General features: G+C 38.9%; 1 protein-coding gene across 2 annotated transcripts in view; it reads left to right on the top strand.

The window, feature by feature from the left end:
• Positions 1-3,898: 3,898 nt before the first annotated feature.
• Positions 3,899-19,477, top strand: part of VCL (vinculin) — a 95,539-nt gene continuing 79,960 nt past the window's right edge. The window contains exon 1 of one of the 2 annotated variants that reach the window (XM_004680759.2): positions 3,899-4,151. In XM_004680759.2, coding sequence (XP_004680816.1) covers positions 3,984-4,151 — 168 coding nt within the window. In that variant the 5' untranslated portion in view covers positions 3,899-3,983. The remainder of the gene's footprint in view (positions 4,152-19,477) is intronic. The other variant, XM_004680760.2, reaches the window with a different exon arrangement.

The following is a 19,477-nucleotide window of genomic DNA, read 5'->3' as shown; positions in this document are numbered from 1 at the left end:
TTAATTATTTTCTTATATTGATGCAGTCTCCATAGTTCTCCTGCCACTATGTTTCCTGTGAAAGAAATTGATTCTTGATGTTACTGAATGAGGCCCTTATTTCTGTGTTTTCAGTTAGTCAGGGGCCACTCTTAGCTTCCAGAGGCTGCCAGCATTCCTTGACATGTGGCCTCTTGCATCTTTAATCCAGCAACAATTCATCTAGTCCTTTTTGTGCTTTTATTTTTTAACTTCATTTTCTGTGAACAACTAGAGAAAGTGCTCAGCTTTCAAAGAGCTCACATATGATTCTATCAGGTCTACCTGGATTTTCTTGTTATCTAAAGATTGATTGTGCTATATAACATCTAACCATGGAGTGAAATTAATTATATTTATAGTTCTGGGATTATATGAGGGGAAATCTAGGAGGACAACTTAGTATTTTACCTACCACAGTGGATAAACCTTAGACAAGCAGTAAGACCTTTACAAGTGGGAAAGAAATGAGGGTAAAAGTTCAAAAGAGAAATTCCACCAGAGCTTTTTAGAGACTGTGAATGTCTGTGAGAGTTTCAATAATAATAATAATAGCTCCCCCCCTTTTTTTTTAATTTATCTACTTATGCATACAGAACTGGGGTATAAGCAAGAGGTGCAGGCAGGGGCTGTGAGAGGGTTCACCAGAGACAGAGTGGGGAGCAGAACAGGCAGATCGAGGATGTACACTGCTGAGGGGATCAGCAGGTGGGTCGGGAGAGGTCTGCCACTCCATGTGGATCACCTCCAGAGTGGGAGTCGAACTCACACTGAAGCGCTACAGGCTCCTTTGCAGTGCTGCGTCCTAACCAATTGCGCCACCAGGGAGGGCCAATAGCTCCCTTTTATCGACGGTTTCTTGAGTGCTTTATCCAAATAGGTTCACCAATACTAAATCAATACTTTTAAGAAGAGTATTTTTGCTTTTTTACAAAGAAAAAAATTCAGGCGGAGAGAACAAAGGCCACTCACCAGAGTTCTATATCAATCACTCTGCAAAGCTCCAAATTTGTGCTCTTTGAACTGTTGAACCCATCTGTCTATGGGTCAGGGTGGGGAAACAGAAGGAAGTAGGTTGATCAGGGTCTAGACCATCCAGGATATTGATGTTAACAGGTGAGATGGAAGATTTTAAAGTTAGAAAGAGGGAAGAGAAGTGGTTGTGTATGTGGTGGAGGGGAGCATGTGGGATGGATGTGCAAAATGGTATTTTAGGAAGGTTAGTCTGACTAGTCAAGAGTAGTTTGGATTACAAGATTTGAGTAGGAGATGATGTGTTACAGCTAAAAGACTATATTGCATGATCAAGTCAATTTTCAGGAAATTCAAGGAACAGAAGAACATGTTAAACTGCATCTTAGAATACAATTAGCCAAGTGGAGGCAGAGTGAGAATTGCAAGGGGAAATTATATATAGTTCCCTCAACCAATGTTACTATTATTAGTATGAAATAATGAGCAGAGAAAACAGCTGTGGGAATCGTGGTAGGACTAGACAAAAATTGATGAGAGACTTCATAGGGAATGGGGGTTTCTAGGGAGCTGTTTGGTAATTAAAAGGCAGTCATGGTCAGATCTCAGTTGTGTAACTAAGGTCAGGTTCATGCCTGATCAATCAGTGCAGTTGCAATCAGGGCCTGCACTAAGAAAAGCTTCCCATTTAGGGTCTAACACAGTCACTGACTTGATTCTTAACAATATTATCTTCATGTGTGGTTTAATAAGAGAAATCTAACAGAACAATGGGTCATGCACCAAAGGCTTTTGGTCTCAGCATTTGTATGGTTCTGCCTCCCATCACCTCCCTTGAGTGGCTTTTCATCTGTCTACTGCTCCAACCTCTGGCCCCTAAGCTGCTCGGCATTCCCATCCCTGCCTCTTTCCGGTGACGACAGCTGTCCTCTGCTCCACCTTGGGCAGGATTCTGTGTGTGCTCCTCATGGTGTCAACAGATGCAGCAGGACCATGGCAGTGCCAGAGCATGTTTGGTAGTTGACTCAGTGGTGGAAGTCTCTTGCCCTTCTTGGATGGAATTATTGAGCAATTCTCAGTGTATAGGTTGCAAAAACCTTTTGAGGTTACCCATTTATGAACTTGGGGAAGCAAGCCTGTGGAAAGGGAAGATGCCTGGGTTGGCTTCTTGCCCCTAGTCAGTACAGCAGCTGGCAGGAGGGGCCGCTGGTTATCTAGTAGGTCTCTCTGTGTTTGTGGGTGTGGTGTGGTGGGGGGAGTCTGCATATTCTGAAAGATATTGCCCTGTCCAGGGAAGACAACATTAAATGGCAAAGAAAAAAATACCATGAAATGTTAGGAGAGAGACTGCCAATGAAAGGAACAAATTTTACATGTTAGTATTTTAAAAGCACTTTCCCTGCTTTTTTGAATAGGGGAATTTGTGTTTTACTTTGCACTGGTCTTGACAAATGGAGTATAGTCTTAGACAAAGTACAGAACTTCAGTTTCTTTATCTGTAAAATGGGGGAAAATAAAGTGGTATATGCTACATGTGCTCAATTTAAATAAGACCTTATATAGTGCCCGAAGCTTAGAAAATACCAAATAAATGCTAATGTAAAATTGAGAACTATAGAAATGCTTTTATATGGACATAAAAATAGTATCAAAAAAAGGTGATGGTATTAAGAAAAGGAAAGATGCAGAATTTGGTAGCATGCACAGAAGAAACAGGATATACATTGCTGGACAAAGATAGCTTCAAAAATTGCACAGGGAAACATACAGTTTAACTTCTTGTAAAATGTGGCATCTAGGAAAATATTTTCATTGGACTTGAGGAACATCTGCTTGAAGATATTAGTGAAAAGTGTTTCCTCCCGAAATGAGGAAGCTTGAAATTCATCAAAAGAGAATTTAAGGTGAATACGTTTAGAATATGCCTTACACAAAGCATGCTGTGAGAGGATTAGGTAATTTAGTATTATTTATGAAGATGTAAAATGTATATACTTTGCATTTTCACTTCTTATCAGGTGTCTGTCCTATCTATATACACAGTTGCACAACACAGATGCATGAATATAATGTTCCTGCAGAATTGTTTAACAATGGAACAAAAAACCCAATGTATATGTCTATTAACTAGGAAAATGGCTCTGTAAGTATGAATTCATGCTGTGGTCTGCCATCAGCCATTAAAAAGAAGGAGGTACACCTGTATTTTCTAATAGTGAACGATAACCAGGGAACTTTAAGGGGGAAATATAAAATCCCAGGAAAACGTTTAAACGGTTTTATTTAGAAAATATAAATGTACAGAAAATGGTTATTATTAACAGTGTATATCGCCCAGGAGAGTGGAGCGTGAGTGCAAAAGAATAGGAATCTCATGTTTCTCTATGAACTTGTTTGAATGTTTTACTAAAAACGTTTTGATATAGTGCTCAGAGGAAATGGAAAGAGGATTTTGTAGGATTTTAGTGAAGGTTAAAGTTGGGGAGCTATGGCCTCTAGGTCTCCTCAGGTTCTTTACCGGCCGGGGTTGGGGGGCCCCGGCCCGGTTGGGTTGTTTTTGGGGGGGGGGGGGGTTTTGCGGGGTTGGGGGGGGGCGGTCCTCGGGGGCGGGGCCACGGACTCCAGCAGCACACTCCGCTCCCACTATGCCCTTATAAGGAGCGCGGGCTCTGAGCTCGGGAATCCGGTCGCAATCCCTGCGGCGCAGCCCCAATCCCAGGCCCCTCCCTTGGGAATGGGGGCGGGGCGGGGCCTTGGCGGCGCGGCGGCGTGGGCGGAGCGTATCCAAGTGGGACCAATAGAAATGGTGGCAAGGGTCTCAGCGAGGCTGTCATTGGGCACGGCGAGAACGAGGAGGAGGGGCGCCCATGAGGCTAGTTACGCCAAGGGAAGCCCTGACTCGATAGTCACTTTCGGAGTCTCTCAGCGTTTTGCCGGCCGCGCGCTTCCCAGTTCTGTGTAGCCTGCGGTTCGCCGCCCCGCTAGCCGCCGCGATGCCGGTGTTTCATACTCGCACCATCGAGAGCATCCTGGAGCCAGTGGCGCAGCAGATCTCGCACCTGGTGATCATGCACGAGGAGGGTGAGGTGGACGGCAAAGCCATTCCTGACCTCACCGCGCCCGTGGCCGCCGTGCAGGCAGCCGTGAGCAATCTTGTCCGGGTGAGTGCGCTGGGCCTGAGGTGTGGAGCGGGAGCGGGAGACATCCCGGGGGCCCGGGGCCGCCTCGATGTTCCCCTTCACCCACCGGCTGCCGGTATCTTTCTTTGGCTTTGGAGCCAGATTGCCAAGGGTTCAAATATTGACTCCCTCCCTCGCACCGTGACCTTGAACGAGCTCCTGAGACTCCCTGGGCCTCAGTTTCCTCATCTGTGAAGTGGGGGCAGTCATAACAATGCCTGCTTTGCGCGTTGCTGAGAGGATTCCGCGAGATGGTGTTTGTGCAGTGCCTGGTGCAGTGCATGACCCACAGTCGGTGCTCAGTTCGTAACAGTTGTTGGGCGGCGTGCTGTCCCTTCCCCTGTCTATTCCCCTGTCTGTTAAGTCTCCTGACACGTTGACAGCCTTGCTCGAGACTCCTTTCTGGCCGTCTCCAGTCTGGCCAGTGGGCCGGCGGGCTCGCCTCCTGACGATTTTTTGAGCCATGTTCTTCTTTCTAATACTTCTGTCCTCACACTCTGACACTTGCCTCTCTCATTAGCTCTCCCGCGTCAGGCCCTTTTGTCCGCCTGTGTTACTGGCCAGTCACTTGCCTGTCTCCTCCTCCCTGGGGCATTCTACTTCTGCTTGCACCTCCGGCACTCTTCAGACACCGGCTAATTTCTTTATGTTGCAATTCATGACCGTGCGTCTCTTTCCTGCTTTCCTTTAATCCCGCTGCTTTCCGTTTTCTCCCCTCGTGGCGATCTCCACCTGGCTTTACCTGCTGTCAAGCGGCTTCCTTCCACTGGGCTCTTTCCAGACTCTTGGGCCCTCCTCTTCAGCCCCTCCTCCTGGCAGGAAGCAAGATGGAGCTGCTGGGAGAGGCCTGTGGAATCTGGGACCCGCGGGCTCCTGCTGAAGGGAAAGAGCTGGCGTCTTTGCCCCCATCCACAACTTTGCTGGGAGACTAAGTGGCTCTGCCGATTCCTGGAACCCACAGCTGTGACTCAGACTGAAGTGATTTCTGGAGGAGGCAGAGCCCACTTCTGAAATGGGGCGGGGGGGGGGGGGGGGGGGGGGGGGGGGGGGGGGGGGGCTGGGGAGGGTAAGGGGAGAAGGTGCTGTGATCAGTCTCCGAACGCCCCTGGCTAATATCATACATTTCTTTTCCATCCTCGCTGGGTGACTCACACTGCTGCTACTTGTGAGGAACAACTCTGGAAAAAGTTCATACTGCTCCCCCACAGAGCTGTGTAAATAGAATGTGTCAGAGTTGTTGGGAGTTGGGAGGCAACTGTAGGTCTGGGTGGGGCTTGGGTTACTTATCTGATTAGAGTCCTTGAATGCACTAGAGGCAGCTGAAAGTCTTCCTTAGTCTTCAGGGATTCCCTGAACTACCTCAGGCATTTCAGGAGACTGGTACCTCAGAAAGCAGGAAGACACTACTGACCAAATTCCAAAACCTATTCCCTGAAAATAAGAACGGCTCACAATGTCTGGTTCTACATTGTTCTTTTTGTAATTCATTTAAATCTGACTCCAGAGTACATTCTTATGTGGTGTTGTCTAACATGGCTGCATTCCAGGCCTCCATTTCTCAACAAATAGGAAACAATGTAAAGAGACAAGGTAATAGTGTCCCTCCATGGAGTACTTCAGGAAATGAAGTCTTAAAACCACATGTTGCAGTTGGAGCAGAGCTAGTATAGTTTTAGGGATTGATAACAGGGTAGGCTATGTAGAGAAATGTTATTTATTAGCTTCAATGCTGTGAATTAATAAGAATTGAATGTTTGCTGTTATGGGGAGCTTTGCAATAAGCTCCTTCAGCTTGAGGTGTTCTCAGCTTGGGGTGTGTGCATCAGTCAACAGTGGGGGCATTTTAGAAATAAAGATGCCCAACTCTCACCCTGAAGTTGCTGAGGAGCTTTCCTGGGGGTAGGATCAAAGTCTTTGTATTTTTAGTAAGCCCCATAGGTGATTGTGATATACACTCTGAGGAAGCACTTCGACAGACACTATGAGACAAATACAAAAGAAATAAGGCCAGTTATGAGAGGATAAGAATACATATAGTTACATACTTATCAGTACTGACAAAAGTAAGAGGCTAAATTGGTAGTAGATATGAATCAGCAGAAAGAAAGTTGTTAAGACTGTGCTGATAAATAGCCAATCATGAGCAAAATTACTTGTGAATAAGTTACTTATAGTTTACAGCAAGATTGTCTTGATTAGCTTGGGAAGCAAGTTGGAGAGAAATTGGAGATGAAGTCAGCACAAGACTTGGGCAGTTTTACACAAGGTTTTAGTGAATAAAATGAACAAAGGAGGCCTTACCCATGGCTTAGAATTCTCAATGACATTTGCGGTACTTATATATACACTGCTGAGTATTGTGATGAATCATATACATGTATCAAGTTTCCAAGTAAGTTGTGCCTGGAGACCAGGCCTCTGATACTTATTTATGTACTCCCAGGTTCCTACCCTCGCCATTACCACACAGAATGACTCCATAAGTATTATTGAACAAAGGAAGGAGTTATGGGAAGGGAGGTGAATTAGGAGATTTTTAAAATAGGGTGTTCATAAAGAAAATGCTGGTCTGGATTTTGGATATGGCAGGAAATGAAGAAAGCATGACTTAGAAAATTAGTAGAAGGATTATTAGAACTTCGTAATAGAACTTGCTAGGAAAATATAATGTTATTATAAAATAATAATTGATTTTTGAACAAATATTCTGAAATTTTTGTAATTCAATTTTCTTTCAGTTTCCTTGGGAAGTCTATCTTTATTCATGTGCTTTAAGAATTTCTTTCAGATTATGTATGTCAAGTTAATTTTGTTTTATTTTGGTCAAGAAAAATTTTATCTTTATGAGCATTCATTAACCTTCATACCTTTTGTACCACTTGATTCTTAATGACTTTCATATATTTCTAAAATTAAAATTTGCCAGATGAAAATAAAATTCTCAATTGCTAAGCAGTCATCTTCCTATCAAATAGGAATTTCCTAAGAACTCTCCTTTAATATCAGCAATAACTATGATACTGGGCAGTACTATGTGTAATATTGGGTTAAAAGTTATGAGTGGCCCTAAGATGTGAACTGCTGTGAAAGTTCAGAAAAAAGTGAGATTACCTTTGATGGCACATTGGGAAGACTTCATGAAAGATACAACTTTTGAGCTGACCTTAAAAGAAAGATGGGATTTGAAAGATGTAGTAAGAAAGATATTACAAGAATAAAGAACTATCCAAACAAGGACACAGCTTATGGAGAATCTGAGGGCCAAATTGACTTAGGGTGTCAGAGGGTATCTACTTTTTTGGGAGGCAAGACTCATTTGGATTTCATGGCTATCATTAAAAGTAATCTGGTCATTTTATATACATATAATTTAGTCATCACTTTTGCTCAATCCTGGAGGGTAGGGTGAGGAGGGGTGTAGAATGAGAATAGTTATTTTTTAAGCTTGGATTCTTAGTAAGATCATTAAAAAAAAAAAAAGAAAACAGCTTTGTTGAGCTATAACTCACATACCATACAATTTATGCATTTAAAGCATACACAATTCAGTGGCTTTTTTTTTTTAGCATATTGACAGAGTTGTGCCATCATCATTGTAATATAAATTGAGTACATTTTTGTGCCCTCAAAAAGATTCCTTATACTCACTAGCTGTCATTCATTCTCTCCCATCCCTACCTCTAGGCAACCAGCAATCTATTTTCTATCTTTTGAGTTTCCATATTCTGGACAGTTCAGATACATGGAATGATAAAAAGTGTGTTTTTTTTGTGTCTGACTTGTTTCACTTAGCAGGGTTGCAAGGTTCATGGTGTATTAGATGTATCATCAGTTGTATCAGAACTTCAGTCCTTCTCATTTTTGAATAATATACAATTGTATTCCAATAATAAAATGAGGAGGTAGGCTATGAGAGAGGAGGGTGAGAAAGAGAAAAATAGAGGAGAGGTTTAAGAAGTTCCAGGGATGTGACTCTGAGTAGTGTCCCAAAATGAGAAGTTGTAGAATTCCTTTCTTATAAATTTTCCTTTTTTAGCATTGCAGTGGCTCATAGAAATCTCAGTTTTTGATGTCACCATATAGCTGTGGCAGTTTTATTAATGGGATTTCAGACACTTTACCATCTCTGTTGCATCTGAAGGCTATGTTGTTATTACTGCTTGGGCTCATGAAATATTTATTTTGGGAATTTTTATGGCTTTGACTTTTATGAACCATACCCATATATCATATCAACTGTGGGACAAAATTGTCATTTGTAAATTTTCATTATAAACATCAGAAGTCAGTTTTGCTTTAATTAGTTTTGGTTGATGTTAGATTTATTTCAGCTAAAATAAGTAACAATTTGTGTAAAAGGCCCATGGGTAATTTTCTTCTTAATACTTTCATATATCTTTGAATTTTTAAAACGAACATATATTTTTATTAAGAAACAATAAACAATAAAACATACAGTTTATATATATATATATGTGTGTGTGTGTGTTTGTGTGTTCTTTAGTTTATGAAATATTTTCAGTATATATTCTTTTAGCAGTGCTTTAAGTTAGGTATTTGCTGTAGCCCCAGTTGCACAAATGAGGATACTTTCGATAAGGGAAATTAAGTCATCTGCCTACAGTGTCACAACAGCTTGTCAATGGTGGAAGTTGACTCCAGTTCTTTTTCTCTTACTCTGTATCCTCTGCTTTTTACTCCACCATTTTATGTCTACTTAGAAGAGAGTTGATAAATATCAGTGGAAATTTTCCACCTAGAATCAGAAACAGCAAGAATTCTGTTAGTCATATACTTTCTATTTGTCCTAGACCTGGCAAAACAATATGCTTAACGCCTGGTTTTGGCATGACCTCCCATAAGGGCTTAAGTTAAAAGGATAATGTGGAGATAAGGTTTTATATTCATGCTCATTTTTGTAGCTTTTCCTTTTTAGAAAACACTAAGATTAGGCACAGAAATTATTTATGCCTATGAAACAGATAAAGACTTCTTATAAGGTAGATGGCCATTTAACTTTAAGTATAATAAACTAAATAGTATTTAAGGTAGATTTGTAGGATTTCTGTGTTTAAATAGTAGTTAAAGTAGGTTTTTAGATTTTTTAGAGAACCATGAAATTTGAAAAACTTTGTTTGTAGATCAAAAGAGGCTTGAAGAATGAGTCAGATGTGAACTTTGTTCCAATAACACTTAACATTTACTCATGTCAATCAGATTTTTGGAGACTATTTCTATGACGGTTTAAAATTTTAATAGCTCCCCAGTTTAATATTTGTTTATAACTATGTTTACATAGTGGGAAGTTGGGCTTTTCTAAAGCTATTTTATAAATAATACTGGTTTAGTTCTAAGTGTACTTAAGAAAAGTTAGACATCTGTGTTATCAACTATTACATCGTGAAGTAGTTTCTTGTATTACAGTCGAGAAGGAAGGATGCCATTAAGGCAACTACTTTTTTGGGATTGGGACTTATTTAGACTTAAATATTTTAGGTAAGTTTATTCGAAAAAATAGTTTAGTCATTATATATACATGTATTTACTGGCCATTTATACATATATACAATGCATATGTTATATATCTATATATATTACAGTTGAGAGTTCATTACTTTTAAAATCTTCTGATAGCTTCCTAGTTTTACACATTGGGTAGGGAAAGAATTAGAGTAGGGTGGGAATACTGCCCTCCTCAGGCTCTAGTCCAGGATGGTTCATATGTGCTCTCTTGTGATAGTTTTATTATGTAGTTAGTGTTGTAGTTTTCAGTGGCAGGGATGAGGTCTTCTGTGTTCACCCATTTATTTCTAGTATCAGACTGATTATTGGTGTTCAGTGTTAACTTTTTTTAAAACTAAATAACATAGACATAGAATTCACTTTTTATGTACAAAATATTGTAGTAAGGATATTTGTGCAGTGAATACTTTGCATTCCCATCTTTCAGTCATCTGGTATAGCCAAATGTGAACAGTCTGACTGAATTTATAGTGGACTTGATATGAAAGAATTAGAGTATATACTAAGAAGGAGGATGAATGGCTAACTGCCCATTGTTTGAGATAACAAAAGTGTTCAGGCTATTTTGGGTTATGGCTCTCTATTTCAGAGTCATTTCAACTATGCAGCAGGCCACTTACTAAATTCATAACATGAGAATATGTTGCTCCCTATCTGAAAGTGGCATTGGAGTTTTGCATTCTTTTTAAATTAGGAGTCTTTTTTTTTTTTTAATAGTTTAGACCAGGTGTTGATATATTGTTTGGAGCTGTGCTGGCTACTGGGTAGTATCATAGGATGATTCATGCATTCCTCATTAACAGATCTTTATTTCCTTGAACAATATAACAGGAGACAAAGATATGATGAAGTAGATATGCTGCTTTTTTGTTTCTGCCTGATGTGGATCTAACCTTTCATTGAACCTAAGTCATGGTATTGACAATAGGGTGTTTTTACATAATAAATCAGCATTAGGTAAAAATCAAAAGAAGGAGGCCCTCCCTGGTGGCGCAGCGGGTTAAAGCACAGCACTGAGAACCTAGAGCATGAGTTCGATCCCCGCCTGCCCCGGAGGAGATCCACATGGCGTGGCAGACCTCTCCTGACCCGCCCGCTGCTCCCCTCAGCAGTGTGCTCCGTCAATCTGCCTGTTCTGCTCCCCCCTCTGTCTCTGGTGAAGCCTCTCACCCTCCGCATCTCTGACCTGTACCCCAGCTCTATATGAATAAATAAATAAATCTTTAAAAAAAAAATCAAAAGAAGGAGTAGTACTTAGCAGATGTCAGAAATGAGCTGGTATTACAACAAGGATTCTTTCTAGAATAATGCTATGTGCTCAGGACTCTTTCGACCAGTTCATACTGTTTTCAGATAACTTGCCCATATTGAAGAAAGCTTAAATTTCTGTCTTAGCTTTTTAAAATTTCAACAGTCGCAGTGCTATGCAGTATACAAATTTCATTATGAGCTTTAAGGAGCAAAGTTCAAATCTGTAATAAGACTGAAACCTCCAGAGAAAAAAGTTGACAGACTGAAGGAAGGAACGCCTGTTAGAGGGAACACCTGTTAGAGGCTTTTGTGGATCTTTTTCTTGTGCACTAGACCTGTAGAATTCTTACATGCTTAGTTTTATTAGGCCACATAGTAGTTTAGATAACTTAAGTTTTGAATTATATATGTTGCTGCTGCTTTGTTTTTCTTCAGTAAATTCAGCATTAACTTAGTTTCCGTTAGGATTGGTTATGGAGCAGAAGGTTGCCTTACCTGTTTGTTTACTTATTTTTTAACTGTTTACACAAAGGTTTATTATGGAAGGGAGTTAAGATTCATTTGTATATTTATCATAAAGTGTTTTATTTATGCAACTCTGAAAATAATACCATTAAATAGTATACTATTAGCAATATATATGTATATGTATATATATATATATATATATATTTTGCTCATGCTGACTCTTCATGCTGTCTTTGAAAAAGAACAAAATTTTTCTGGGTGAAATTTAAAAAAAAATCTGTGTTTAGTCACAATCTTCTCTCAGTGTTTCACAGACTTTTCATCTGTTTGAACTTGATTTGTCTTTTACTCTCTTTACTAAACACAAACTTAGCGATTTTCTTGATAATGTTACAGGGCAGGGAGAGAGGGACATCCCTGAACCCCCCAAACCTGACTGCTCTAAATAGGTTCTGCTATCCGCCACATCAAGACAAGACATAAGAGCTTTAATGGAAAGGAATTTTGATGCAATGAGTATACAATACAGAAGACAAAGAATATAATTTCTAAATCAAACACCTGAAGTTACCCATACCCCCGTGGGTAAAAGTCTACCCAAAAGAGATTGATCCAAAGCAAGGCCTGAAAGCCTGCCACAAGCCTAAAGCACCTTCTGGCAGGGACCCATAGAAAAGGGTCAGAAATGTCCAGACAAGTCTGGGAGGAAAAGAGCAAAATTAAAATTAAGATAAAAGTTGCCATCATCCTGGGGAGGGAAGTGCACGGGATTATGGTGATGGCACACAGGTGACTTGGTGATGGGAAACCCGTGGGGATTACAATTGAGATGGAAAAAAAAAATGTACAAAATGATGTAAAAAAAAAAAAAAAGTTGCCATCATCACCTCCCCACGGATCTCTCACCCACATCTGTTTCAACCAGCACAGGGCCAAGAAACAAGCACAGTTCCTTCATCACATGCTTTCTGCTCCATGTGGTTTCCTCAGGTCTCCTTCTGGCTCTCCATCCTGTTTCCTTCTCCTTGTCTTCTCTGCTTAGCTCCACCTTCCTCCTGGGTGGGGCAGGGAACCTGGAACTTCCCCTTTTCCTGGGGACCACCCTGTTATGATAATAAATACAAACTTAACTATATATAGATATACTAGCTGTCATGTTCCTCTTAAAAAAAAACAAAAACCTTAGTTCACCTTCCTGCTCAAGAGTTTTTAAAGAAAAGTGAGGAAACCTTATGCTAAATTATCATACCCCAAATTTTTTCTCTGTCGTGTGTTACTTAGGGAGTCATACTCTACTTAGTAAATGTGTTGTTTTGGTAAGTGCAGAATAAAATAAATTCAAAATAATGGGCTAGATCCTGAAAGAACTTCTAACCTTGACATAGTTGTTAAAGATATGGGCTCTTTAAATTAATTAAATCTATTTAAGAATGTGCATTATAATCAGACAATTTATTTGATAGAATAATGGACACAAGAGGACTTGTGTAGTTAGACATAGGAAATTGGGGATTCATTACCTTTTTTCTAATTCCTTGGTAAAAAAAATTTGTAGATTTTATGTCCTAGCATGTGGGTTCATCTGTCTTTAGATGATTCACTGATTGTTTTGATTTCCTTTTCCCTCCCTCCCAACTTCCCTACATTATTTCTCTTTAGATTGATGGTTTTGAAGGATTAGAACTTCATTTTATTTTTGATATTCTTATGTTGTGCTTATTGCATTCCCTTGCTGATATTCTTTTGATAAGCATATTGTGCATTGATAAATGCTATATTAGTTAGGCTATTGTATTGTGATAAGGGTAACTCACTATTTCTTGCCTTCCTCAAAAGGTGTGATTTCTTTTCCTGTTTTCAAATGTTGCTCTTTGTAAATGCTTGTATAACCAAAGAGAGAAACAAAGATTGATAAGTGACACTATAGTATGTTGATTACATGTTTAGACTGTTTTAGATTTAAAAAAATTGCCTCACTTCTATCAAAAGTCAACTCATTGGATTAGTATGAGTGTGGTGTATGTGTATACAGGATGAGAGGTAGTGAATTTTAGAACTAAAAATGTTTTGCAGATATTGTAAAGTTGCACAAAAAAGTGTTTTTGACCCTGTGAGAATTTCTTACTGGCAAAATTTCCAGTTGAATGACTTTTAAAGGGAAACTGATTGTATTTCAGTGCAGTTCTTACCACAGCTGGCCACCATCCAAATCAAAGTCATTCCTTCTTTTGAAATAAGCTTAACTTATTCCCAAGAGTAAACTTTTTGTGAAGAGAAAGAAATGGCACATTTGTTCTTAGAGTTGAGATTTGAGGGACCTGTATTATCTAGTTTCCTTATACTTTCAGCCTTCTGTTTCTACTCCATTCTTGAGTTTGGGATGTGTTTCCTTTTTTTACGTTTTGGGGAAGAGTTTGAAAAGGATAGATATGAAATCTTTTAATGTTTGTTAGATAGACTCCTCCATTGGTCTTTACTTTTATTTTTTTTGTAGCTTGCTGATTAGTTACAGTAATCCTTGGTAGTTACTAGTCTCCTTAGTAGTAACTAGTCTGTTTACATTTTACATTTCTTTATGATTCATTCTTGCAAGATTATATGTTTACAGGAATTTACATATTCCTTATAGTTTATTTGTGTATATTTGTTCTTAGTAGTCTTTTATGATCTTTGTATTTCTGTGTATTACCTGTAACTTCTTTTTTATTTCTGATTTTTTTTAAAAAAGATTTATTTATTTATGCATACAGAACTGAGGTACAGGCTAGAGGTACAGGGATGGTGAAAGGATTCACCAGAGGCAGAGTGGGGAGCTGAGCAGAACAGGCTGACTGACGAAGTACACTGCTAAGGGTGGGTCAGGAGAGGTCTGTCATGCCATGTGGATCTCATGCTGTGATTGAACTCATGCTGAAGTGGCTTTAGCTTCTTAGTGATGTGCTTTAACCCACTGTGCTACCAGGGAGAGCCTGACTTTTTTTTTTTTTTTTTTAATTTGAGCCCTCTTATTCTTGGTAAGTTAAGCTCAATATTTTTCTAAGTCTTACTTATGTTTTCAGAAAACCATTTGTTTCATTGCTCTTTCCTTTTGTCTTTTTAGTGTCTATTTCTGCTTTGATCTTTATCATTTCCTTCTTTCTGTTAACTTTGGGCTTTGTTCTTTCTCTGGCTCATTTATATATAAAGTTAGGTTGTTTTATTTGAAAAATTTTCTTGAAGTATACTTGTATCACTAAGAACTTCCATCTTAGAGCTGCTTTCATCACATCCCATAGATTTTGAGATGTTGTATTTTCATTTTCATTTACTTAATAGATTTTTTAAAAATTCATTTTTGCATGTGGAACTGGGGTACAGGTCAGAGGTTCAGGGGTGGTGAGAGAATTCATGAGAGACAGAGTGGAGAACAAAACAGGCAGATTTAGGAAGTACACTGCTGGGAGGAGCAGCGGGCAGGTCAGGAGAGGCCTGCCACATCATGTGGGTCACTTCCGGCCAGGGATTGAACTCATACTGAAAGGGCTGTGGCTAGCTTGCAGTACTGCATCCTACCCTGTTGTGCCACCAGGGAGGGCCTACTTGAGATATTTCTTTTATGGCTTCTTTATTGACCCAGTAGTTATTCAGTAGCATGTTGTACTTTCCACATAATTGTGATTTTACCCTCCCCAAATTTATTCTTATAATTGATTTCTAGTTTCATACTATTATGGTTAGAAAAGATTGTTGCCATGATTTCAATCTTGAGTTTGTTGAGACTTTTTTCATGGCCTAACATATGACCTATCATGGAGATTGTTCCACTTGAGAAGAATGTGCATATAGATGGATAGAATGTTCTGTGTATATCTATTAATTTCTCTTGGCCTAATATGTCATTTTACACTGATGTTTCCTTGTACTTTTTCTGTCTGGATGATCTGGCCAGGTGTAAGTGTGGTGTCAACATCTCTTACTATTATTGTATTAGTATCTTTTTCTCCCTGACATCTGTTAATATTTGTTTTATATTATTAGGCTCTCCTATATTGGGTGCATAAAATTTTATAGCTGTTACTCTCTTTTTATTGATGCTGTTATCATTATGTAATGTCCTTTGTGTTTTATTGTCATCATAACTTTTTTGTTTGATATAAGTATTCTACTCAAGCTTTTTAAAATTACATTTGCACAGAATGTTTTTTCACCTCTTCATTTTTAGCCTGTGTATCTTTGCATCTGGAGTGAGTCTCTGTAGACAACATATGAATGAGTCTTTTTTTTTTTTTAAACTCCATTCAGTCACTCTGGAGTTAACTGGAAATTTTAGTTCATTTATATTTAAGGCACTTATTGATGATATGTATAGATATGGATGTATTACTGTTTTGTTAATGTTTTTGTAGTATCTTTTTTTTTTCCTTGCCCTTTTTCCTTGTGGTTTGATGAGTTTCTTTGTTGTTATTTTTATACTGCCTTCTCATTATTTTTGTGTTCTTACTATAGATTTTTGCTTTGTGTGCCTTTGTGTCCTGTCTATGAAGTATCCTGGTGGTGGCAGCTTGCCAACAATTCCCTTTGCAGTTGTTATTGTCCCGTGGGTCCAGGAATACAAAACCCCTCATCAGAGCCAAGCAATCAAAAGATGTCTCTTACTAGACTGCCTACACCCAAAAATTCAGTTATGCTACATGAAAATATAGGGGACAGGGCATGGCCAAGTTTTAAGTTGGTTGTTCCTGCCGCTAGCCTCAGCTCCTCCCCGCTTATGCTTGTCTCAGCAGTTCAGCATTAGAGTACCACTTTTGTGCAAGGTACTCACCAGCAAGGTAGGAGTGGGGGTGGAAGAGTGTAAAGAAAATGGCACCACCAGTGTCTTGTCCCCAGAGAAAGAGCCAACTGGCCCCTGCCCTGTGACTGTAACCCTAGAATAAACAAATGAATTTCCTTCACACAGCCCTGGCACTTTTCAGTCTCCTGCCTCTGCTGGATCCTGGGATGAGTGAGTCTGTATGTAGGCACTTTAAAAAGAGTTTCTTGGTTTCCTACAGCCCATTGCTCCCAGGATGTACACATGCCTCCTTGCTTTTCAAAACTAGAAGTTTTAGGGTCTACATCTCTCCAATTTAGGCCTTGAGAGTTGGAATATTGGGGTGTAGACTCTTACTCCTTGGGGAGAAGTACAGGGCTTGTGAAATCCTTTTCTTCTGTGGATTAAGACACTGGACTGAGGTGGGAATGGCATGAGGGGTGTGTGGTACTTGGTAAGATCCTTTGTCTGCCCTTTTTTGCCTTTGTGATGTGACCCTTCTTCGCTTTGTTGTAGAGGAACTGTGTTGCTGCTACAATAATTCTTTTTTGGAAGGAATTGTTCCATATGTAGTTGTATATTTTGTGCCATAGGAGGAAAGAAATTAAGGTATTTCATCACCACTATGTTACCTCTGAATTTCCAGTAGAGATTGTACCTATGTAACGTTGGGGGAGTTATTCTGTTTTTCATGGTTGTCCTGTGCAATACAGAGCTAACCATAGTATCTGTTCATAGTGTGTATACTGTAAGGATTAATGAATTTATAAAAATGTTTCAAACTATGTCTGACACATGACTAAGTATTCAGTGAGTGTCAAATATATTAATATACTTTTCTGTGATTTTTAAGTTGTATTTTAAATGGTAGTCTAATGAAAATGCTGTGTTGATTTTTTAAAAAAATGTCTAGGCATAACTTCTTTTATTCAGCAAGGCAAAGTGCCAGGGAAAGCTTTCAGAAGAATTCCATATGTTGTGGAATATACATTTTTACCAACTGTCGGGAAAATATCACTTACAGTTTAGGTACTTAAGCCTTGATTGCCAGTTTCCCATGATTAAAATCAAACATTTGAATTTTTAATTGATATGTCTTTTATTTGGAGCAATAGTGAGAGGAAAAGAATATTTTTCTTACAATTTAGAAGCAAGAATTGGGTCTTAGGATTTGGATTTTATCCCAGTCGTCCAGTTTTCTTTTTTTAAAGATTTATTTATTTATGCATGCAAGAACTAGAGTACACACCAGAGGGATAGGGTGGGATGGGGTGAGAGAATTCACCAGAGACAGAATGGGGAACAGAAACTGGCAGATCTGCTGAAATACACTACTGAGAAGAGCAACAGGCATACAGGAGAGGTCTACTGTGGCATGTGAGTAAGCTCCCTGGCCTGGTATCAAACTCATGCCACAGTAGATAGCTTCATAGGCTGAAACTTAACCTTTACACCCCACCCTATTTTCTTAAAAAGAAAAAATGGAAGGAAAAATCTGATCCCTGCTAAAATAATAAGATGAAATCAACTTTCCAGATAGAGTTGAGAAGTATGATGTATTTGTGAAGTCAACTTATTTTGAAACAAAGTTATTTAATGACTACATGGCATATCAGACACTGGATGAGCTTAGTACCTCTTGCCTGAAAGGAGGAACTACTCCTTTCATACAATGAGATGTCCTATCCTGAGTGACAGGACATCTCATTCAGATGTCCTCCTGAGTAACATAAAAATCATAAAATATTTCTAATTCCATTTTCCCCTTACATAGTTGTTTTTTTTTTTTTAAAGATTCATTTTATTCATTTGTGTGTACAAGAGCTGGGGTATAGGCCAGAGGTGAGAGGTGAGGTAGGTGGTGAGAGACAGTGGGGAGTACAGTAGGCGGACTGACTGAAATACATTGCAGAGGGGAGCAGCGGGCAAGACAGGAGAGGTCTGCTGTACCATATGGGTCAGCTTCCTGGCCAGGGATGGAACTTGTGTTGCAGTAGCTGTGGGTAGATTCATAATGCTGAGATTTATTTAATCCCTTGGGCCAACAGGGAGGCCCTCCCATACTTACAGTTCTCAAAGAATTTGTTACTTCTTTTTTCACTTAACAAATTAGACACCATTATTGCCATATTACCCGCATGTTTACAGTTTCCTCTGAAAGGTAAGAGAAAGTTTGAACGGATCTTCCTTCTTGACACATTTCCCTTCTTGAAGGGAAGTATTTTTGTGATTACTTCCTTTCACTAGTATTTTTGGTGGGGTCTCCGGGCAGTAGTACAGCCTCTTAAGTTTTTTTTTTTTTTTTTTTGGTGAGGAAATACTTTGTCTTCTCTCTTTTGAAAGACAATTTCATTCAAAGATAACATAGTGGGTTTTTCCAGCACTTTGAAAAATATTATTTGTGTTTTCTACACTCAAATCAGCCATTATTTTTGCTCTAGGTTATGACTTTTTCTCCTTGGGGCTTTATTTTTTAAACATTTTTCTTGGGGATTTTTGCTTTCCTGATTTCAAAGATTAATTTCTTTTATCAGCCTAGAATATTTTTTAGCTATTATCTCTTTGAAGTTTTGCCTCTTCCCTCATTTTATTATTTCTCCTTTGGGACTATAAACTTTGGACTTTTTCACTCTATTCTCCATATCTTAATAGTTCATATTTCCATTTGGTAACATCCTCAGTTCTTCCAGTTTGTCCTTTCTCATGCAACTGTGTCTGATATGTCATTTAATATATTCCTCCATCCAGAGGTTTTAAGTTAAATGACAGTATTTTTTTTTGCTTCTAGAATTATGTTTGTATCTTTTTAAAAATCTTAGCAGTTTTAGTAGTCTCTTTCATCATACTTTTCTTAAAGTCTATTTTTGATTCTCTCTCTTTTTTTTGATTTGCTGAAAAACCTCTTGGAATGTAGAAACTACAATTTTAGCATCAGGGTGAGAACAGAAAGGCACTATTAAAATCTGGTGAAATGCCAGGATAATATTAAGTGTCTTGACACTGAGAAGTTTCTGATTATATTCTTTTTATGTTTACATATAAACATAAGAGTTATTTAAAAATCTAAACGTACAGTTCATGGTATTGAATATATTCACTTTTTTGTGCAACCACCCTTGAGAAACTTTCCATTTTCCTGTACTAAAACTCTATCCATTAAGCACTAACTCTTCACTTCTCAACCTTCTGAGCCCCTGGAAACTGCTATTCTATTTTCTATGAATTTGACTTCTCTAGATATTACATATAAGAGAAATCAGACTATTTGTCCCTGATT

The sequence above is a fragment of the Condylura cristata genome, unplaced genomic scaffold, assembly GCF_000260355.1.
Source record: "Condylura cristata isolate star-nosed mole 26May11 unplaced genomic scaffold, ConCri1.0 scaffold00011, whole genome shotgun sequence".
Classification (NCBI taxonomy): Eukaryota; Metazoa; Chordata; class Mammalia; order Eulipotyphla; family Talpidae; genus Condylura; species Condylura cristata.
Note: the sequence above shows the minus strand (reverse complement) of the source record. Positions and strands in the feature narration are given on the sequence as shown.